This window comes from Pseudophryne corroboree, chromosome 12 (assembly GCF_028390025.1).
Source record: "Pseudophryne corroboree isolate aPseCor3 chromosome 12, aPseCor3.hap2, whole genome shotgun sequence".
Taxonomy (NCBI): Eukaryota; Metazoa; Chordata; class Amphibia; order Anura; family Myobatrachidae; genus Pseudophryne; species Pseudophryne corroboree.
Window position 1 is genome coordinate 126,455,487 of NC_086455.1, and position 23,728 is coordinate 126,479,214.

Here is a 23,728-nt window from a genome sequence, read left to right on the forward strand (position 1 = left end):
ACAGTATCCCCTAATGTTACCCCATTCAGTTTGTAAGTGTTATTTTTGTTCTTGCTACCACGGTGCATTACCTTACACTTGTCTGTGTTGAAGCGCATTCTCCATTTGGCTGCCCATGCTTCTAATTTAACTAAGTCGTTCTGAAGAGACTCAGCATCCTCCTCTGTATTTATAGCCTTACATAATTTGGTATCGTCTGCAAAAATAGACACCATGCTCTCTAGACCTTCTGTTAGGTCGTTAATGAAAATGTTGAACAATAGCGGTCCTAATACAGAGCCTTGTGGCACACCACTTAACACTTCAGTCCAAATTTAAAGAGATCCATTAACCACAACTCGCTGCTCTCTGTTATCTAACCAATTCTTGACCCAAGTGCATATATTGCTTCCTAGCCCTATTTCTTGTAGCGTATAGATAAGTTGCATGTGTGGTACTGTGTCGAAAGCTTTGGCAAAGTCTAAAAAGATTACATCCACGTTTTTACCCTGATCGAGGTTTGCACTTACTGTTTCGTAAAAACCAAGTAAGTTGGTTTGACAGGATCTCTCCTTCACGAATCCATGTTGATTCCTTTTAATGATTTTATTGGCTTCAAGGAACTTCTGAATACTATCCCTTAGAATACCTTCCAGAACTTTCCCCACTATAGATGTAAGACTAACTGGTCTATAGTTACCCGGTTCAGCTTTACTTCCCTTAATGAATATAGGGACTACTTCCGCTATACGCCAGTCTTTGGGAACCATACCTGATATAACTGAATCCTTAAAGATCAAAAAATTAGATTTTAAACCTACTGGTAAATCTTTTTCTCGTAGTCCATAGAGGATGCTAAGGACTCCGTAAGGACCATGGGGATAGACGGTCTCCGCAGGAGACATGGGCACTTTAAGAAAGAACTTTAGGTATGGGTGTGCACTGGCTCCTCCCTCTATGCCCCTCCTCCAGACCTCAGTTAGAGAAACTGTGCCCAGAGGAGACGGACAGTAAGAGGAAAGGATTTTTGTTAATCCAAGGGCAAGATTCATACCAGCCCACACCATTCACACCGTATAACTTGTGATATACTAACCAGTTAACAGTATGAAAACAACATAGCATCAGTCTGAGACCGATGAAACTATAACATAACCCTTATGTAAGCAAAACTATATACAAGTCTTGCAGAAGTAGTCCGCACTTGGGACGGGCACCTAGCATCCTCTACGGACAACGAGAAAAAGATTTACCGGTAGGTTTAAAATCTTATTTTCTCTTACGTCCTAGAGGATGCTGGGGACTCCGTAAGGACCATGGGGATTATACCAAAGATCCCAAACGGGCGGGAGAGTGTGGATGACTCTGCAGCACCGATTGAGCAAACAGGAGGTCCTCCTCAGCCAGGGTATCAAACTTATAGAACTTTGCAAAGGTGTTTGAACCCGACCAAGTAGCAGCTCGACACAATTGTAATGCCGAGACACCTTGGGCAGCCGCCCAAAAAGAGCCCACATTCCTAATGGAATGGGCCTTAACCGATTTCGGTAACGGCAATCCAGCCGTAGAATAAGCCTGCTGAATCGTGTTACAGATCAGCGAGCAATAGTCTGTTTCAAAGGAGGAGCACCAACCTTGTTGGCTGCATACAGGACAAATAGTGCTTCAGTTTTTCTGACCCTAGCCGTTCTGGCCACGTAAGTTTTCAAAGCCCTGACCACATCAAGGGACTCGGAATCCTCCAAGTCTCGCGTAGCCACAGGCACCACAATAGGTTGGTTCATATGAAAAGATGACACCACCTTAGGCAAGAAATGAGGACGGGTCCGCAATTCCGCTCTATCCATATGGAAAACCAGATAGGGGCTTTTATGAGACAAAGCTGCCAATTCCGACACTCGCCTAGCCGAAGCCAAAGCTAACAACATGACCACCTTCCAAGTGAGATATTTTAACTCCACTGTTTTAAGTGGTTCAAACCAGTGCGACTTAAGGAAACTCAACACCACGTTAAGGTCCCAAGGCGCCACCGGAGGTACAAAAGGAGGCTGAATATGCAGCACTCCCTTCACAAAAGTCTGTACTTCTAGGAGAGAAGCTAATTCCCTCTGAAAGAAAATGGATAAGGCCGAAATCTGAACCTTAATGGAGCCTAATTTTAGGCCCAAATTCACTCCAGTTTGTAGGAAGTGAAGGAAACGGGCCAGATGGAATTCTTCCGTAGGAGCATTCCTGGCCTCACACCAAGAAACATACTTTCGCCATATACGGTGATAATGTTTAGCTGTCACATCCTTCCTAGCCTTTATCAGAGTAGGAATGACCTCATCCGGAATGCCATTTTCCGCTAGGATCCGGCGTTCAACCGCCATGCCGTCAAACGCAGCCGCGGTAAGTCTTGGAACAGACAGGGCCCCTGTTGCAACAGGTCCTGTCTTAGAGGAAGAGGCCACGGATCTTCTGTGAGCATCTCCTGCAGATCCGGATACCAGGCCCTTCGCGGCCAATCTGGAACAATGAGAATTGTCTGCACTCCTCTTTTTCTTATTATTCTCAACACCTTTGGGATGAGACGAAGAGGAGGAAACACATAGACCGACTGGAACACCCACTGTGTCACTAGGGCGTCCACAGCCACTGCCTGAGGGTCTCCTGACCTGGAGCAATATCTCTGTAGCTTTTTGTTGAGGCGGAACGCCATTATGTCTATCTGTGGCAGTTCCCACTGGCTTGCAATCTGTGCGAAGACTTCCTGATGAAGTCCCCACTCTCCTGGATGCAGGTCGTGTCTGCTGAGGAAGTCTGCTTCCCAGTTGTCCACTCCCGGAATGAACACTGCTGACAGTGCGCTTACATGACTTTCCGCCCAGCGAAGAATCCTGGTGGCTTCCGGCATTGCCACTCTGCTCCTTGTGCCGCCTTGGCGGTTTACATGAGCCACTGCAGTGATGTTGTCTGACTGGATCAGAAATGGTAGGTCGCGAAGCAAGGTCTCCGCTTGACGAAGGGCATTGTATATGGCCCTCAGCTCCAGGATGTTGATGTGAAGACAAGTCTCTTGACTTGACCAAAGACCTTGGAAGTTTCTTCCCTGTGTGACTGCTCCCCAACCTCGGAGGCTCGCATCCGTGGTTACCAGAATCCAGTCCTGAATGCCGAACCTGCGGCCCTCTAGAAGGTGAGCACTCTGTAGCCACCACAGGAGAGATACCCTGGCCCTGGGGGACAGGGTGATCATCTGATGAATCTGTAGATATGACCTGGACCACTTGCCCAGTAGGTCCCATTGGAAAGTCCTCGCATGGAACCTGCCGAAGGGAATGGCCTCGTAAGATGCCACCATCTTCCCCAGGACCCAAGTGCAGTGATGCACTGACACTTGTTTTGGCTTCAATAGGTTCCTGACCAGAGTCATGAGTTCCTGGGCCTTTTCTATTGGAAGATAAACCCTTTTCTGGTCCGTAACCAGAATCATGCCTAAGAAGGTCAGACGAGTCGTAGGAACCAACTGCGACTTCGGGATATTGAGAATCCAGCCGTGTTGCTGTAACACCTTCAGTGAAAGTGACACGCTGTTCAGCAACTGCTCTCATGATCTCGCTTTTATGAGGAGATCGTCCAAGTACAGGATAATTGTGACACCCTGCTTGCGCAGGAGCACCATCATTTCCGCCATTACCTTGGTGAAAATCCTCGGGCCGTGGAAAGCCCAAACGGCAACGTCTGAAATTGGTAATGACAATCCTGTACCGCAAATCTCAGGTACGCCTGATGAGGTGGATATATGGGAACATGAAGGTATGCATCCTTTATGTCCAGGGATACCATAAAATCCCCCCCTTCCAGGCTGGCGATGACCGCCCTGAGCGATTCCATCTTGAACTTGAACCTTTTCAAGTATAGGTTCAGGGATTTTAAATTTAGAATGGTTCTGACCGAACCGTCCGGTTTCGGGACTACAAACAGGGTTGAGTAATATCCCCTCCCTTGTTGAAGTAGGGGAACTTTGACCACCACCTGTTGAAGATACAATTTGTGAATTGCATTTATCACTATCTCCCTTTCTGGGGGAGAAGCCGGTAGGGCTGATTTAAAAACCGGCGAGGAGGCACCTCTTCGAATTCCAGCTTGTAACCCTGAGAAACAATTTCTATTGCCCAGGGATCCACCTGTGAGTGAACCCAGATGTGGCTGAAAATTTGAAGACGTGCCCCCACTGGGGCGGACTCCCTTAGCGGAGCCCCAGCGTCATGCGGTGGATTTTGTAGAGGCCGGGGAGGACTTCTGTTCCTGGGAACTAGCTGTGTTGTGCAGCTTTTTTCCTCTGCCCTTACCTCTGGCAAGAAAGGACGATCCTCGTGCTCTCTTGTTTCTCTGTGACCGAAAGGACTGCATTTGATAATGTGGCGCTTTCTTAGGCTGTGAGGGAATATAAGGCAAAAAATTTGATTTACCTGCCGTAGCTGTGGAGACCAGGTCCGAGAGACCTTCCCCAAACAATTCCTCACCCCTGTAAGGTAAAACCTCCATATGCCTCTTTGAGTCGGCATCACCTGTCCATTTCCGGGTCCATAGGACTCGTCTAGCAGAAATCGACATAGCGTTTACTCTAGAACCCAGTAGACCAATGTCTCTTTGAGCATCTCTCATATATAAGACAGCATCTTTAATATGTCCTAGGGTCAATAAAATGGTTTCCTTATCCAGGGTATCAATCTCCATCGATAAGGTATCTGTCCACGCTATAACAGCGCTACAAACCCAAGCCGACGCTATCGCCGGTCTGAGTAAGGTACCAGAATGTGCGTAAATGGACTTCAAGGTAACCTCATGCTTGCGATCAGCAGGATCCCTGAGGGTAGCCATATCTTGGGATGGCAGCGCTACCTTCTTGGATAGGCGTGTCAACGCTTTGTCCACCCTAGGGGAGGATTCCCACCGTATTCTGTCCTTTGTTGGGAAAGGATATGCCATAAGAATCCTTTTGGAAATCAGCAGTTTTTTGTCTGGAGATTCCCACGCATTTTCACACAACTCGTTCAGCTCATGAGAGGGGGGAAAGGTTACCTCAGCTTTCATTCCCTTAAACATGTGTACCCTCGTGTCAGGGACAGATGGGTCATCAGTGATGTGCAGTACATCCTTTATTGCAATAATCATATATCGAATACTTTTAGCCAATTTTGGCTGTAACTTTGCATCATCGTAGTCGACACTGGAGTCAGAATCCGTGTCGGTATCAGTGTCTACTATTTGGGATAGTGGGCGCTTTTGAGACCCCGAAGGTCCCTGCGACATAGGGACAGGCAGGGGTTGACTCCCTGCCTGTTCCCTAGCCTCATCTTTTGTGCAATAAATTCACATTTGCACTTAAAACATTCCACATATCCATCCAGTCAGGTGTCGGCGTTGTCGACGGAGACATCACACACATTTGCTCCACCTCCTCCCTGGGAGAGCCTTCTACCTCAGACATGTCGACACAAGCGTACCGACACACCACACACTCAGGGAATCCTCTTATCTGAAGACAGTTTCCCCACAAGGCCCTTTGGAGAGACAGAGAGAGAGTATGCCAGCACACACCCAGCGCTAATGACCCAGGAAAAAACATACAATATGTTTACCCAGATAGCGCTGTAATCATGTATTTTGCGCCAAATTATGTGCCCCCCCCCTTCTTTAAAACCCTCTTTCACCGTGGATAAGCAGGGGAGAGTCCAGGGAGCTTCTTCTCAGCGCTGTGCTGTGGAGAAAATGGCGCTTGTGAGTGCTGAGGAACAAGCCCCGCCCCCTCAGCGGCGGGCTTCGGTCCCGCTCAAATATTGAAAAAACTAGTGTGGGCTCTTTTATATACAGTGCCTAGCTGTATATATGTACTTTTGCCAGAAAATGAGGTTTATATTGCTGCCCAGGGCGCCCCCCCTGCGCCCTGCACCCTTACAGTGACTGCCGTCTGTGTGTGCTGTGTGGGAGCAATGGCGCACAGCGCTACCGCTGTGCATTACCTCAGTGAAGAGCTGAAGTCTTCTGCCGCCTCTGAAGTCTTCTTTCTTCTCATACTCACCCGGCTTCTATCTTCCGGCTCTGCAAGGATAACGGCGGTGCGGCTCTGGGACGGGCGGCGAGGATGAAACCTGCATACCGATCCCTCTGGAGCTAATGGTGTCCAGTAGCCTAAGAAACAGAGCCTAACATTAAAGTAGGTCTGTTTCTCTCCCGTCAGTCCCTCGATGCAGGGAGTCTGTTGCCAGCAGAGCTCCCTGAAAATAAAAAACCTAACAAATATACTTTCTTTTCAGGAAACTCAGGAGAGCTCCCTGTAATGCACCCAGTCTCCTCTGGGCACAGTAATAAACTGAGGTCTGGAGGAGGGGCATAGAGGGAGGTGCCAGTGCACACCCATACCTAAATTTCTTTCTTAAAGTGCCCAAGTCTCCTGCGGAGCCCGTCTATCCCCATGGTCCTTACGGAGTCCCCAGCATCCTCTAGGACGTAAGAGAAATAGCGGTTTTGCCAGTTCAGAGTGAAGCTCCATTAGAACCCTTGGGTGAATTCCATCAGGACCCGGTGACTTATTAATCCTTAAATGTTTTAATCGGTCACAGACTACCTCCTCACTTAAATAAGTACCTATCAGTGGGATATTCTCATTAATTGAGATTGTGTGTCAGTCCCTGAATTGGGTCTTCTCCAGTAAATACTGTTGAAAAAATTCATTAAGCATGTCCACTATGTCATTATCATTTTTGATTAAGACTCCCGACTAGTCTTTTACAGGGCCTTCTCCTTCTTTCATCTATATGTGTGTGAAACATACTGCACAGAGGTTATCAGAGACCGATAAAAGGGAAGTACGAGTATATCTTTCATTCTGCAACATAGTAAGTGTACACAGTCTTAAACTGGATGCACACCTACACAACCGTTGGCCCGTTCTCCCGATATTGCGTGAATGACTAGCGATTATATATGTGTGTATGCAGCACCAATGCAGAAGTGTTAGCCGATAAATGCCTTATTATTATTATATCTGCAACAGTCGGGACTGGGAGGTCGCATCTTATCTGCTGCACAGCCGACCTCCTGATCCCCATAGAGGGGCCGCTTACCTCCCTGCTGCTGCCCCCGCCTCTCGGGGTCACGGCTGGATGCATACCCCTTGGCTAATCTGAAGCATTTAACCCAATCAGCCGGGGATCCAATAGGTGCGTGTCCAGCTTTACTGAGGGTAGTCCCAGACTCCAGTGCATTATGCTAGATGGAGCACAAAAGCACCTTTATGTAGGCTGTATATACAACTTTACCAACATTTTATTTTGCACGTGCACTTAGGAGACGTAGAAGAGACTAGAAACAAGGTGATTACCTGGGGTGCAGGGGTGTAGAGGGGAACTAAAACACTGCAGGGCTGGTGCAGAACTGGACTTAAATCCAGTTGCAGAACGTAACTTGCACATTTCGCTCTGCTCATGTTCTGGAACTTAAGTGTACACAAGAATGGACAATGTAGAATAATAAGCAATTCAGTGGCATCTGAAATTGCGACTGAAGACTGGGCTGTCACAGGGTGTTCTCAAATAGGCTTAGATTGTAAGCTTGCGAGCAGGGTCTTCCTACCTCTATAACTGTTTGTTATTACCCAGTTTTGTTATATCATTGTTATTTCCAATTGTAAAGCACAACGGAATTTTCTGCGCTATATAAGAAACTGTTAACAAATAAATAAAAATAGGCAAAGTTCTCTGATGGTGTGTTGATGGAGTTAGAAACATGGAATTTGATGGCAGGTAAGAACCTCTTCGCTCATCTAGTCTGCTCCTTTTTCTTTTATCCTTTTTATAACTTCAACCCTATGTGTTCCTTATGTCTTTGTAAGGATATCTTTTTGCCCAGTGGTGTATCTATAATGGATGCAGGGTGTGCATTGCACACGGGGCTCTGGGTCCAGGGGGGGCAACACCGCACACCCTTTACCCATTTCTCTACACTTGCCTTTCCGGAGTCCAGCGCCGGCAGCAATACAAAATCACCGGAAAAATGGCATAGTGGTCAATTTCCTGGCATTTTACGCATGCACAGCAGGGAAATCACTGGGAAAGTGGCTGCTACGCCATTTCCCCGGAGACCTGCTCGTGCACAGTAGACTCTGGCACAGTGCCAAAGTCTACTAGTGCTAGAGCTGTGCTGCTGGCAGAGGGGGGCAGAGTCTGCATATGGACCCCCTCCTCTGTTGATACACCCCCCATTTATGCCTATCCCAAGCGTATATAATTTACTCTACTGTCTAAGCCGCTACCACCTCTGATGGGAGGCTATTCATCTTATCTACTTATCTACTACACATTCGGTGAAGTAAGTTATCCTTAGATTTCCCCTCAACCTATCTCCCCCCAGTTTCAGTGCACGTGCTCGTGTTCTAATACTTCTCTTCCTTTCTACCTTTTTTATGTCGACCACTTGACCCTGTCGACCTAATGTTGTCTAAGATATGGTGTCAATTGACTGTCTAACTAGACACTGTCTATCTATCATCCGGATACCGTTCTCTGACAGGCCATTTGTACCAAGGACAGGGCTAGTGCAAGTGCTTATAGAGAAGGTGACTACTTACTAGAGATGTGCAGTTCAGTTCTCCAAGCACAAACAACCCCTTCCGGCAACAGCACAATGGGTGCACTACCTAAGGAGAGTCCAGCGTGACTGGTGATCAGCCGCTTCTAGCATGACTCCTTCACGACAAGAGTTAATTTATGTAATTATTAATCTGGGTTTGTTTTATCCTTTTATTATTTTTTCTGAAATTGTCTGAAATCTATGTCCACGTTTAAAATAATATTATACTCTTTGTAATCCTTGTTTGTAGCTGTAAACTCTGATATTCTGTGTTCTTAGATGCTCATGTTATCTGTTTAATTAAATAATAATTGAAGTAGAAGCTAAGTAGAAGCTAAGGCTACCTAATGCCAGAGTACTGAATTCCTCTTGCCGGTGGCAATTACAGTGTTGGAAGTGACCCATAAATCACTGACAGCAATTTGCAGATTAACGTATCTGGAGAATCTGACGGCAATTCCGAACCCATCCTAATTTTGTGAATCCGAACCGAACCAAAACTTTAGAGAACTTACGAACCGAAACGAGTCCCGGTTCAGATGTTCCCGTGGTTCGGAATTAGAATTTTTAAACTGAACTTCGGGTTTTGGATTTAGTTTGGATTGAATAACATGATTTTAGCTGTTTTTTTGTTTTGTTTTTTACATTTTTTTAAATCCGGATTAAAAACCAAAACCAGTTACCAAAACCAAATCGCTCTGACGAATTAGAACCAAAACCAGAACCAGCAAAATGGGCTGGCACACATCTCTACTACTTACAGAAGTGGGTGACTCTGAACAGAGGTGGAAATCTGCATATAATTTGGCTTCTAAGCTTTTAATTTATCCTGTAAGTCTTATTGGGAAAGGAAATGGTAACTTACCTTATCTTTCAATTTTTCCATCCAACTTCTCACTAAAAGAGAACAAACGACAATTATTAGTGAATGTAAGATTTATATAAACATTCTAGCAAGTCATGCATTTATATAATATAGTACACATCTACCGCAAAACATTAAATGTTAATTGTATAAAACAAATGGCGACCATTAACTTTAATTGCAAAAAGAAAAGCTAGCGTTACACTTTTTTTTAATAAAGTCTCAAACTGTGTTAATTATAATACATCTGTACTAAAAACACTTTATTTAATAACTTGATAGTGTACTGTATAAATCTGTGGTATTTCAATGTTTCTTCCAAAATTAGCCATGATGATGGCGCAACAGTTACGAGCAGGCAGACAGATATTCCATACATTCATATCATCCTCTAGAACAGGGGTGGGCAATTATTTCAGCTGGGGGGCCGCTTAACAATTCCAGTGAATGTTCGAGGGCCACACACAAGGGCGGGGACTAATATGAATGACAAATATTTGTAGGAGTAAGTCCTGGGCTGCGTAGAGACTGCACAAAGTAGATTTTTGCAGCTCTGCGTACACATACGATTGCACACTTGCACTGGCGAATTTACACTCCTCCTGGGGGCGGCGACTACCCGAACGCAGGACAGCAAAATTTGCAGCACAGTGATCAGGTCTGAATCAACCCCTTAGTCAGCAGTTGCTGCAAGATGCAAATGCAGCCAACTCAAAATAAGACCCGTTATAGGGCCCAATTCTGACCCGGTCGCTGCTGTGTATTTTCGCACAGCGGGTGATCGGGTCTGAACTGCGCATGCATTGCAGTGCGCAGGCACGTCGGTCCGCCGCGCTGGGGAGCGTCGGGCAGTGATGGGATGGTGCGAACAAAGCGATCGCACAGGCGATTGCAAGGTGATTGACAGGAAGAGGCCGTTTGTGGGTGGCAACTGACCGTTTTAGAGGAGTGCACGGAAAAACGCAGGAGGGACCAGGCGTTTGGAGGGAGGGTTTCTGACGTCAGCTCCAGCCCCGATCATCGCACTGGAAGAGTAAGTCCTGGGCTGCGCAGAGACTGCACAAACTTCTGTTTCTGCGGCTCTCCTGCACATGCGATCGCACCCCTGCACAGCGATTACCCCCTCCCCCCGTAGGCGGCGACTACCTGATCGTAGCAGTGCAATAATCACACCCTAGCGATCAGGTCTGAATTAGGCCCATAGTTATATATATATATATATATATATATATATATATATATAAAACTATAAAAACATAGTATTATATATATATATATATATATATATATATATATATATATATAACTATAAAAACACACACAATATACATTACACCGCATACGTAGTTTTTTACAGGCAAAATACAAATGTCTAAAGAACACATCCACTAATAAAAATAAATTTAAAAAAAACTGCTGAAAACAAACAAACAGCATCCTGTGTAATGCTGTTATCAATCGTATTCACAGCTGGTTACTAGCTCCCCCCCCCCCTCCTCCTCTTCCCTGAACCCACATAGCAGTCTCAAACCTCCCCTCTCCCTTAAACCCATATAGCAGTCTCTACCCCCCTTCCCCCACCCCTGAACCCATATAGCAGTCACTACCCCCCTTCACCACCTCCCCTGAACCTATACAGCAGTCTCTTCCCCCCCTCCCCTGAACCTATACTGCAGTCTCTACCCCCCTTCCCCCCCTCCCCTGAACCTATACAGCAGTCTCTACCCCCCTTCCCCCCCTCCCCTGAACCTATACAGCAGTCTCTACCCCCCTCCTCTCCTTCTCTCCCCCCCCCCCCCCCGACCCATATAGCAGCTTTACCTTTGATGTATTTCTTTCACAGTGGCCGATCTGCTGCCCAGATTATCCACTGCCTTCTGCCAGATCCGCGATCCGCTGCCCTCTGCACGCTCCTGCCATGGCTCCGCCCCCTATGCCACCCAGCGCCTGATGTCACAGAGGAAATCCTGGTCAGCAGACCCTATGGCGTGACCGGGTATTTCCTCAGCGGCGCCGCATCTCTGAGCTTTGTAGCGCAATGACAAGCGGCTCAGCCGGGCCGCTTGTCATTGCACAGTGGTATGGGACAGCGGGCCAGGCAGAATCGGTTCGCGGGCCGCATTCGGCCCGCGGGCCGCATGTTGCCCACCCCTACTCTAGTCTATACATTAATACGGTGCTGTATATGGCATAACAATTAGAAACAGGCTGTGCATTTTAGGTGAAGCCTGTCTGTGTACACTGAGTATGAATCACTTACACAAGTATAGAAGGGATGTAGTCAGGATCCCAGCAGTCGGGATCCCGGCAGTCAGAATGCCGGGAGCGCTGCCATAGCTTTTCCCACTCCTGGGCGTCTACGACACCCATGGAGTGGGAATAGAACCTGTGGTGAGCGCAACGTGCAGTGCGCAGTGGGCCCGCAAGGGGTCTAGCTGTGCTCATCCCTCTGCTGGCACTCTGACGATCGGGATCCCGGCGTTAGTATACTGACCATAGGGATCCCGTACTCAACCCGTATAGAATACCTTCCCTCTTCCACTCCTTTGATGGGCAATCCTTTTTAGCCAACTGAAATAACTGGAGGTATGGTTTGGTAAGTAGACAGATTAGTTTATGTAAAAGAGCAGAGAGGTAAAACTGGATAAGGGAAAAGCCAGTTAGCGAGAGGTTTCAGTACTCAAGTGGGAGAAAACAAAAAAGGATTTTGGTAGCATATCAAGTGAGAAGTAGGAGGCAACAAGCCAGCTCAAGGAAGTATAGTGAAGCAGAGGACAAAGTAAAGGACAACACCAAAGCAGTGGACTCTGGAAACTGGGCACAGTGTTGTCAACTGTGCATGGAGGAAAGAAGGGGGCGGATGACAGGACAGAGGAAAAGCATGAGCTCCACTTTGGACTGTGCAGATGGTGGAGAGGCAGTTGGACACATATAAGAGAAAAACAGAGGAGTCAGAAGAGGAGAAGTAAATTTGGTGTCATCTGCAAAGAGGCGGTAGTAGAAACGGGCTGACGGGAATCTTGAGGGACCTCATCAGATTAAGGAGCATGAAACAGAAGTGGAGACAACGAAAGCTCACTTAGAGGCTCACTTGTTCCCGTGTTTTAATGAATTGTGTTTCCAAATGTGTATGTGTCCGTGCTCGGCTGCCGTGTTTGCCGGCAGCCAAACACTCGCAAACATGAAGCCTGCATAGATCAGTGAGATCCATGCAGTGCTTCTCTGTGTAAATGTGTAAAAAGTGTCAAAAAATAGGAAAGAAAAAATGGCATGAGGTCCCCCACAAGCATAACAAGCTCTGTGCTACTTGAGCCATTCCAGGTTAAAAACATACGGGTGAAAAAATGTGTGGGGTCCCCCTGTATTTTAAGAACCAGCATCGGGCTAGGGCTTCACTAGCCAGGGAGGTAATGCCACAGCTAGTTTACCCACTTAAATTTGTCCCCTGGTCATACCATTAACTAGTCAGTCTTGGCCGGGCTTTCCCATAAAGATGTCCCCCTCCAGGCACCCAAGACCCGGGCTGAAGCCCGGGACTATCTCTGGCACCCCTGGGTTGTGGGTGCCAAGCTGATACTCTGTTAATTTAGAGTTGTAAAAATAAAATAAAATATTGTCTTTTACAGGAGGAACTACATGTCTTAGCAAGCCTCCTCTGCATGCTGGTACTTGGAGAACCCCAAGTACCAGCAAGCACAGGCATTAAGGACACGCTGGTACCTATAGTTCCCCTGTAAAATAAAAATAAAAAAAACACAGAACACACAAACGGTGATAGTCTTGCACACTCACACTACACATACTTGCCTACACTCCCTGTAGCCATTCCTGTCCTCTTCTCCAGTAGCATCCACGAAACCTGTAAAAAAGAAAAATCCATACTCACCTATTCCTGCAGGACCCGGTCATTCCTGTCATGATTCTTGTCATTACATGAGCCACCAGCCAATCAGCAGGCACCTCTGTAGAAGCTGTCTGCTGACTGACTGTGAGCAGCAGGCTGTCAATGAAACCCATCCCCATAGACGTCAATGGTGGGAAGGCTCCATTAAAGTCTATGATGGGAACCTCTACACTGTATCCTATGAAGTATGGGTCGTTAGGTCGACCACACTTAGGTCGACAGTCATTAGGTCAACCACTATTGGTCAACATGCATTAGGTCGACATGGTCACTAGGTCGACATGTATTAGGTCGACATGAGTTTTTTTTTTACTTTTTTTGGTATTGTTTTCTTCATAAAGTGACGGGGAACCCCAATTAGTGCACCGTGTCCCCACACATGGCTCGCTTCACTCGCCATGCTTTGGGCAAGGTGCCTCACTCCGCTACCGCTGCGCTCGGCACAGGTTACTATTACCTGATGACCAAGAAAGTAACCCATTCAAGCTAGGTGCGTCAGGGTGGGCGCCCTGTAGATCACATGAACCTTGAAGAAAAATAGTTAACAAAAAGGTAAGTTTTACCATAACTCTTCTTTTCTTCTTCAGGGGGCTGTGGTCTCCACGGGGCTTGTCCCAAAGCAGTTGTAATAGGAAGGGTACGCTCCTGAGCTGAATGGAGGACATTGCGGCCAAAGGTTGCATCCTGAGAGGTAAACGTATCAAAGGCATAGAACCTAAGAAACGCGTGGGTAGTAGACCACATAACAGCTTTGTAGAGCTGTTCAGCCCACGCACCATGCTGAGCTGCCCACGAATCCATAGAGGATGAATAGTGAATCCATTTTCCTAACAGAACTAGTACAGTCTACATAGATCCTGAGAGCATGGACCACATCCAATGAGGCTTCCGCTTGTGAAAGACCAGGCTCCTGGAATGCCGGCACCACAATGTGTTTGTTGATATCGAATTTAGACACTACCTTAGGTACTTATCCACGTTCAGTCTGGTCCGCCTGGTCCTGATGAAATATCAAAAAGGGGGAGTGACATGAGAGAGCTCCCAAGTCACAGATTCTTTGGGCTGAAGCAATGGCCAATAGAAAGAGAGTCTTTGCGGTTAACCACTTGAGGTCCACCATTTCCAATGGTTCAAACAGAGGCTGTTGTAAAGCTCAAAGAACCAAGGATAAATCCCACGGAGCAACCGGAGGGACAAATGAAGGCTGTATTCGGAGTACCCCCTGGAGGAAGGTATGCACATCTGGTAAGGGAGCTAGACTGAGCCGTTTGAAGGGACCAGTAATATGCCCGAAATTTCAGGACATTGATTGGGAGATTCCTTTCTGTCAGAGACCAGCAGCCCTGAAAGAAGTGACTGTCCATGACAGCTCCCCACCCCCGGAGGCTGGCGTCCGTGGTGAGAAGCGTCCAGTGTGGAATCTAGAATGGCCTCCCCTTGTCCAGGTTGGATGTGTGTAGCCACCATGAAATGGACGCTCAAACATCCTGCATCCATCAAACATGGTCACTAGGTCAACATGTACTAGGTCGACATGAGTTTTTTTACTTTTTTTGGTATTGTTTTCTTCATAAAGTGACGGGGAACCCCAATTAGTGCACCGTGTCCCCACACATGGCTCGCTTCACTCGCCATGCTTCGGGCAAGGTGCCTCACTCCACTACCGCTGCGCTCGGCACAGGTTACTATTACCTGATGACCAAGAAAGTAACCCATTCAAGCTAGGTGCGTCAGGGTGGGCGCCCTGTAGATCACATGAACCTTGAAGAAAAATAGTTAACAAAAAGGTAAGTTTTACCATAACTCTTCTTTTCTTCTTCAGGGATCTGTGGTCTCCACGGGGTTAACCTTGGCTTGTCCCAAAGCAGTTGTAATAGGAACGGTACGCTCCTGAGCTGAATGGAGGACATTGCGGCCAAAGGTTGCATCCTGAGAGGTAAACGTATCAAAGGCATAGAACCTAAGAAACGCGTGGGTAGTAGACCACATAACAGCTTTGTAGAGCTGTTCAGCCCACGCACCATGCTGAGCTGCCCACGAATCCATAGAGGATGAATAGTGAATCCATTTTCCTAACAGAACTAGTACAGTCTACATAGATCCTGAGAGCATGGACCACATCCAATGAGGCTTCCGCTTGTGAAAGACCAGGCTCCTGGAATGCCGGCACCACAATGTGTTTGTTGATATCGAATTTAGACACTACCTTAGGTACTTATCCACGTTCAGTCTGGTCCGCCTGGTCCTGATGAAATATCAAAAAGGGGGAGTGACATGAGAGAGCTCCCAAGTCACAGATTCTTCGGGCTGAAGCAATGGCCAATAGAAAGAGAGTCTTTGCGGTTAACCACTTGAGGTCCACCATTTCCAATGGTTCAAACAAAGGCTGTTGTAAAGCTCAAAGAACCAAGGATAAATCCCACGGAGCAACCGGAGGGACAAATGAAGGCTGTATTCGGAGTACCCCCTGGAGGAAGGTATGCACATCTGGTAAGGGAGCTAGACTGTAATATGCCCGAAATTTCAGGACATTGATCGGGAGATTCCTTTCTGTCAGAGACCAGCAGCCCTGAAAGAAGTGACTGTCCATGACAGCTCCCCACCCCCAGAGGCTGGCGTCCGTGGTGAGAAGCGTCCAGTGTGGAATCTAGAATGGCCTCCCCTTGTCCAGGTTGGATGTGTGTAGCCACCATGAAATGGACGCTCAAACATCCTGCAGCAGTATCATTGTCTGAGATTTGATCTGCTGTCGTAGACCATTCCATCTTGAGAGTATCAGGTGTTGTAGAGGCCTGGAGTGAAACTGAGCGTATTCCATGATGTCGAAGGTGGATACCATGGAGCCCAGGGTCTGCATTGCCAAATGGATCTAGATCCTGTGACTGTGAAGTAGGTTGCAGATTCCATTTTGCATAATCCATTGTGGGTAATGGGTAAATGGAGCTGAGCCTTTTGGGAACTGTAAATTTCTTAGTAGGAGTTTTCCATGTCTCATTCCTAGCTTCCAAGAAGTGATCCAAGTGTGGACACTCAGCTACCAATACCTTCTGCCGTTTGCGCAGAGGATCCTTAGTTGTAGGGGCTGGTTCAACACCTTGTAGTTAAAGTGAGAATTTGAGCCCTAATTAATGCAGCCACATTAAATTTGGAGTGTACCTCATTGACTCTAAGGGGGATTCTGCATCAGAAATCTCAGCTTAATCTGCAGTAGCAGATGATTCTTCAGAATTAGAGAGTGGCATAGACTGTGAGGAAGGAACAGTATGCTCATTGGCAGTAGGTGCAGGAAGTGTTACCTGGCCCTGTACAATGTTTTGAAATGCAGCAGAGGAAGCAGCCAAACTCTGTATAGAGTTAGAGTAGAAGTCCAACCAAGTAGAAGGGACGGGTGGGGCTGCAATGGTTTGATAAACAGGTTCTAATGGCTGTTGGAAACCCATTGGGGGAGCCACAGTAGGCTGTAATGGTTGTGATAGACCCATAGGGGGAGCCACAGGTGGGGTAGCAATATGGTCAGCAATTTTTGCCAGTAAAGTAGAAAAAGATGCGCATGGAGACTCTTGTACCGTAACTGGGGGGGCTGATGTACTCAGAGACACAAGATAAGCTGTGCACTGACCCTCCTGTGATAAATCCTGAGGTAAAACCTCCATATTACAGGTATTACATACTACCAGATAAGGTGCCCCAGTTTGCTTAGCCTTGCTTTTGTTAGACATAACTGCAAGGAGTGAAAACACACAATATGGTAATGTACAGCATGTAACTGGAACATAGTAATATAGTAACTAAGATTGAAAAAAGACAATTGTCCATCGAGTTCAACCTATTTGTGGCCTTCTATGCAGTCTTATTATAGGACTAGTTATTTTTATGTTAGGACTAGTTAAATTAACTATAATGTGTGCCTACGCACCATAACCCTGAATATCTTTATCCAATAGGAATTTATCTAACCCATTCTTAAAGGTGTTGACTGAGTCCGCAGTTACTACTCACTCAGGCAGGGAATTCCAAACATGTATTGTCCTTACTGTGAAAAAACATTTTCGCCTCAATGTGCGAAAACTCCTCTCCTCTAACCTAAGCGAGTGACCACGTGTTCTCTCTGCTGATCTTATAGAAAACAGGTCCCTCCCAAGCTCTGTGTATTGACCCCTTATATATTTGTAGATGTTGATCATGTCCCCTCTTAGTCTCCTCTTTTCCAATGTAAACATGCCTAGCCTTGCAAGCCTTTCCTCGTATTCCAGCGTCTCCATGCCCTTGATTAGTTTGGTTGCCTGCCTCTGAACCTTTTCTAGCTCCAGGATATCCTTTTTGTAATATGGTGCCCAAAATTGCACACAGTATTCAAGATGTGGCATCACCAGTGATTTATATAATGGTTGTATAATACTCTCGTCCTTTGCATCAATTCCCCGTTTTATGCATGCTAATATCTTATTAGCCTTCTTTGCTGTACTCCTACTTTGGGTACTGCTGCTTAATTTATCTATGTGAACCCCTAAGTCTTTTTCCAGTACAGAATCCCCTAATATTACCCCATTTAGTATGTAGGTGTAATTTTTGGTCTTGCCCCCACAGTGCATTACCTTACACTTGTCTGTGTTGAATCTCATTCTCCATTTTTCTGCCCATGCTTCCAGTTTAGTTAAGTCGTTCTGAAGAGACTCAGCATCCAATTCCGTATTTATAACCTTACACAATTTGGTATCGTCTGCGAAAATAGACACCATGCTCTCTAGACCTACTGTTAGGTCGTTGATGAAAATGTTGAACAAAAGTGGTCCAAGTACAGACCCTTGTGGCACACCACTTAGTACTTCAGTCCAATTTGAAAATGATCCATTGACCACAACGCGCTGCTCCCTATTATCTAACCAATTACTAACCCAAGTGCATATTGTGCTCCTTAGCCCTATTTCTTGTAGCTTATAGATAAGACGCATGTGTGGTACTGTGTCGAAAGCTTTGGCAAAGTCTAAAAAGATTATATCCACCTCCTTACCCTGATCCAGGTTCGCACTTACTGTTTCATAAAAGCCAAGTAAGTTGGTCTGACATGATCTGTCCTTCACAAATCCATGTTGGTTCCTTTTAATGACCTTATTTGCTTCAAGGAACTTTTGAATACTGTCTCTTAGAATACCTTCCAATACTTTCCCCACTATAGATGTAACAGTGTGAGCCCTCACAAATATAATGTATTGTAATGTGTTGGCAGATTAAACCCTATCTACACCAGTATTTAAGAGCCACTTGTGAGAAAAAAAAAGTACAGGGAAAGTAATATAATGTACAGTGAGAAAGAGAGAGAAGTGCAAAAAGCAATACTAGCATAAGTCACATACAATGCAGAAATATAATTTAGCTGCAGTGAGCACTGATATCAACTACTGAGCCATGTGTACAAGGCTGACAGGATGCAGCATTGTGTATAACCTGACTGTGAGGTATACAAGGAGACTTAGCTCAATGCTCCTGGAGACCTGTAGAGCTCTGTGATGACTGGCCAGCATCTCTAGAGGAAGGAGGATGAGGGAGGAGCAGCCCAGGGCGGGAAGACCATAGTGGAATGGCGCCCTGGCCTGGGGGAGGGGCCACTGGGGAAGCGCTAAACTTCCCTTGCTGACTTCCACCACCGGTACTTCTGGCCATTACAAGGGTCCCCAGCACCAGTATACCCTGGTGGTCTACTGTGTCAGTAGGATACTTAATGGTCTGGGACCATGTCAGCGCTGCCGGTCTGTCTCCCGGGACCAGCGGCATAGAACTGCGCAACTCGGGGATCCAGCAAACGGGAGCCTGCCTTACCTGTCCCCCATGTATCCGGAGCAGTCCTGGGTGCTCCCTGTGCCTCTGTTAGCGGAAGGGGGCAGGGGTCCCGCCGAAATCACCGACCCACTCGTGGTGTCGCGGCTAAGTGGGGTGTTGGAGCATCAGCGCTGGCGTCTCCTGGACTTCCAGGCACTGAATGCTCATTAAAAATGAAAAGAAGAATAGAAAACAATATAGCTCCTGTTCAGTGGTGACCAGCTCCTGCTGGCCCCCCAAAAATTAAATCAACTTGCAAATTGATCAGTCTAGCGCTTTCAAACAGCATTGCGTAGATACATTTTTTATTGGATTTTAGTGCCCATAATACATGTAAATGAATAAATGCTACTCTGCAAATGATAATGACCAACCACACAGCTTTTCTAATAAAATAAATGAGGAGCTGAATAATCACCATGTGGAGGGCACATGCAATCACAGTGCTTATTGCAGTGTCAGCTTTATAAAGACTGACACACACGTCATGTGGAAAAGAAAAAACAGATATACTTATATTGTACGTTTATTGGGTTTTCAATTGCAATGTCATGAAAGGCTCCAGGGCAGTACGGCTGATCTCTCCTACTGTGACATGCTTCATCATTTCACTAAAAACATGATTATGTTACATTGCCCTCATTGTCATACAGAGACAGTGTCTTCAGCAGCCACGAGGCGTCCCGGCTTTCTCTTTTGAAGAAATATTAGAGTTATGTTAATATTTAATATTGCAGAGATGTTCTTTTTGTTAATGCGATCCTCAGGCTGCTGAAGACATTAAATAAGTCTGTGACACAGTCCTTGCTGCAGAATAATGTTTGCTTTTGTAAACCGAGAAATTATGTTCCATAACAGTTAGCAGCAGTTGTCCAATTGTAAAAAGTTAATTGAAAAAAATTTGCTTATGAGGTGGATGGTTATGGGTCTATTTTGGTCTCCATAATTCCATGTGCTGTTAAAAATAACTAAAGAGTTGGCTCAGGGGTCCGACAGTATGGCCCGGAAAATGTAATGAATAATGTCATGGCCAGCGACAAAGCATTAGCAAACACTGATCACGTGCAATAATTGTGTTTTCTATTTTTGCATTGTAAATACAATATTAAGAGTTATTCAAGGCAAAGTTATAAACAAGATGTACCCTATAAATATGCATTTATACAGCATATTCCATATTCCAGTCCTCTGGCGAATATTGTATGTACTTTTTATTCTAGGCTGGCACACGGCAGCTAAATTGGGCGCACTGGGGCTTTATTGAGCAGGTCCAGCAAGAAAGATTCTCTGCTTTTTCATGGCTTGCTAAGTTCAGGTCCAAACATACAATGATAAGATGGACTCCTACACATAGGGGTATATTTACTAAAATTCGTATTTTCCCATTTGAGGTCAAAGTTCAATCACGAATGACATCGAAAGTGTAAAGTTGCAACTTTTTGAATTTATTACGACTAATTTACTAAGCTGTCGTATTCTGCATTTTCGGAATTACCGATGTCGATGTCATTCGTTTTTTTTGGCAGTGTTTTACGTGAGTGACTTGTAAAACACTGCCGACTTTAATACAATGAATCTCGGCCGGATCTGAGAGATCCGTGCTGGGCTTCATTGTGCACCTTTTTAAAAATTGTAATCAGTGTTAAAATTTAAAAACAAAATTGCGTGGGGTCCCCCCTCCTAAGCCAAACCAGCCTCGGGCTCTTTGAGCCGGTCCTGGTTGAAAAAATATGGGGGAAAAAATGTCAGGGGTTCCCCCATATTTAAGCAACCAGCACCGGGCTCTGCGCCTGGTCCTGGTTCCAAAAATACGGGGGACAAAAAGCGTAGGGGTCCCCCGTATTTCTGAAACCAGCACCGGGCTCCACTAGCCAGATACATAATGCCACAGCCGGGGGACACTTTTATCTAGGTCCCTGCGGCCCTGGCATTACATAACCAACTAGTCACCCCTGGCCGGGGTACAATGGAGGAGTGGGGACCCCTTCAATCAAGGGGTCCCCCCCCCTCCAGCCACCCAAGGGCCAGGGGTGAAGCCTGAGGCTGTCCCCCTCATCCAAGGGCTGCGGATGGGAGGCTGATAGCCTTTTTGACAAAAAATGAATATTGTTTTTAGTAGCAATACTACAAGTCCCAGCAAGCCTCCCCCGCAAGCTGGTACTTGGAGAACCACAAGTACCAGCATGCGGAGGAAAACCGGGCCCGCTGGTACCTGTAGTACTACCACTAAAAAAATACCCCAATAAAAACATAAGACACACACCTTGAAAGTAAAACTTTAATACATACATCCACACCTCCATATACACATACTTACCTATGTTCACACGAGGGTCGGTCCTCTTCTCCATGTAGAATCCATGGTGTACCTGTTGAAAAAATTATACTCACAAAATCCAGTGTAGATGGCTCCTCTTTTAATCCATTTGTAATCCAGGTACTTTGCAAAAAAACAAAACGGACACCCGACCTCGCACTGAAAGGGGCCCCATGTTTTCACATGGGACCCCTTTCCCCGAATGCCAGAAACCCCCTCTGACTTATGTCTAAGAGGGTTCCATCAGCCAATCAGGGAGCGCCACGTTGTGGCACCCTCCTGATTGGCTGTGTGCTCCTGTAGTGTATGACAGGCAGCACACGGCAATGTTACAATGTAGCGCCTATGCGCTCCATTGTAACCAATGGTGGGAACTTTGTGGTCAGCGGTTGACCGAAAGTAACCTCACCGCTGACCACAGGTTCCAGCAGTTCAGTTCAGTTCCAGTTCCAGTTTTCAGTCTACTGCAGCCTGGAGTACACAGTGCTTCTAGTTAACAGCATTTACTCCCGGTGCACTACTGAGCCCAGCCAGCAATCAGCAGAGCATTGCAGAATTACTCTCCTGATGAATCATTAACTTCAGCTAACTCACAGCTGATCTGAACACCCAATCCAGCGGGGTGTGTTCTCACAGAGATGCAACATCCAATCATCACAGACCAAGGGGTATAAACTCCAGTTCCTGGCTCAGTCTCATCGCCTTGGACAACGCGTCACATCCTTTGAACAGGCGTCTCCTGTCTTCAGTCCTCTGTCTGCAGAGATTCCCCAGTGTATTGGACCTGTGGAACTACAGGTTCCAGCAGTTCCATTCCAGTTCCGTTTCCAGTTCCAGTCTGCAATCCCCTGTTTCCAGCGATCTCCTATTTCTGGCATTTCCAAGTTGTTTCCCTGTTCCAGTGTTCCTGTGGAACTACAAGTACCAGCATCCATTCCAGCTTTCCTACGAGTCACATTCGGTGTACAAGTTCTCCTGGTTCCTGTGTTCCTGTTTCAAGTGGTTTCCTTGTTGTCATTCTGCAGTCTTCAGTTTGCTATGAACTTCAGCCACAGTTTGCCACAACAACTTGCAGTAAGAGACTTTCTTTAGGTGTTCTTCCATTACTCAGCCTGTGCACCTGATTACCAGCATCTAGCATTGTGCATTGCATTCAGCACTTAACAACTTGCTGTGTTAGAACGGTCTCCTGCTAGGGCCTTGCTTGGCTTAAAGACGTGTGCTTCTACAGAGACTGTGTGCTTTGATTGCTATTTGTTATATATCGGAGTTTCGTTTGTTGCATCTGATTTCATTATTGCCTTATCATTTATATCAAGTTACAAGTTCATCTTCATTGCTCATTTGTTACCAGTGACTTTTGAAATATTCATTTATCAGATTAAGTGTTTATTCATTGTTCCTGTCATCCGTTATCCCTGTGTGATAATAAATATCAAGCGCACATGCGCGGCACTTTTCGTCAGTCTCCCCGTTTCCTCTATCACTCCTACACTGACCCACTAGTGCCCCCTCCGGAGACAGACAAAGTTACAGAATCCTGACAAAGGCCCAACACATCTTTTATGAGGGCAAAGATATCTTGTTCATACCCACATAGCTTAAAACTCTCCTGCATATCTTTGGCTTGTGATTTAATAATTTCTTTATCTGTACAATTCCTTCTGAGTCTTCTGAACTGTCCTATTGGTATGGAATCCAACCATACATTTTAATGACAGCTATCTCTATGAATATAAGATCTGCAGTCCATGGGTTTAGTTTAATTTCTATCTTCAACATAAATATTTTAATCTAAAAAATGGTGTACTCTCCTTGCTATTAAAATACAGAATAATATTACTATTATTTTGATTAAAATATTTACAAAACAAATCTATCATTTTTCTTTCCCCTGTCCAAATAAATAAAATGTCATCAATATAATGTCACCAGGAAAGGACCTTCCAAACCATCCAGTATGCATTTTTTGGAGAGCTCCAAATTTGAAATCAAAGCTGGTCAGAAGCTTATGTCCAGCCACCCCAAAAAAAAAAAAAAAGTTTTAACAAAAGGTTTTTTTTAGTTGTGGGTCCTACACTGGTTGTAAGAATGTTCCCAATAATTTTGGGACCAAATTAATTGAGATAAACATTTATGGGAAAATGTGTAAGATTATGGATTTTGTCACATGCTATTCCTCCAGTGTAGTCTAAGGGATAGAATGTGTTTGCAGTAAATTCTACATAGG

General features: G+C 45.8%; 1 protein-coding gene across 3 annotated transcripts in view; it reads right to left on the bottom strand.

The window, feature by feature from the left end:
• Nucleotides 1-23,728, bottom strand: part of ARMH4 (armadillo like helical domain containing 4) — a 420,528-nt gene that overhangs the window by 116,903 nt on the left and 279,897 nt on the right. For all 3 annotated transcript variants that reach the window (XM_063947992.1, XM_063947991.1, XM_063947990.1), the window contains exon 6: nt 9,461-9,492. In XM_063947992.1, coding sequence (XP_063804062.1) covers nt 9,461-9,492 — 32 coding nt within the window. The remainder of the gene's footprint in view (nt 1-9,460; nt 9,493-23,728) is intronic.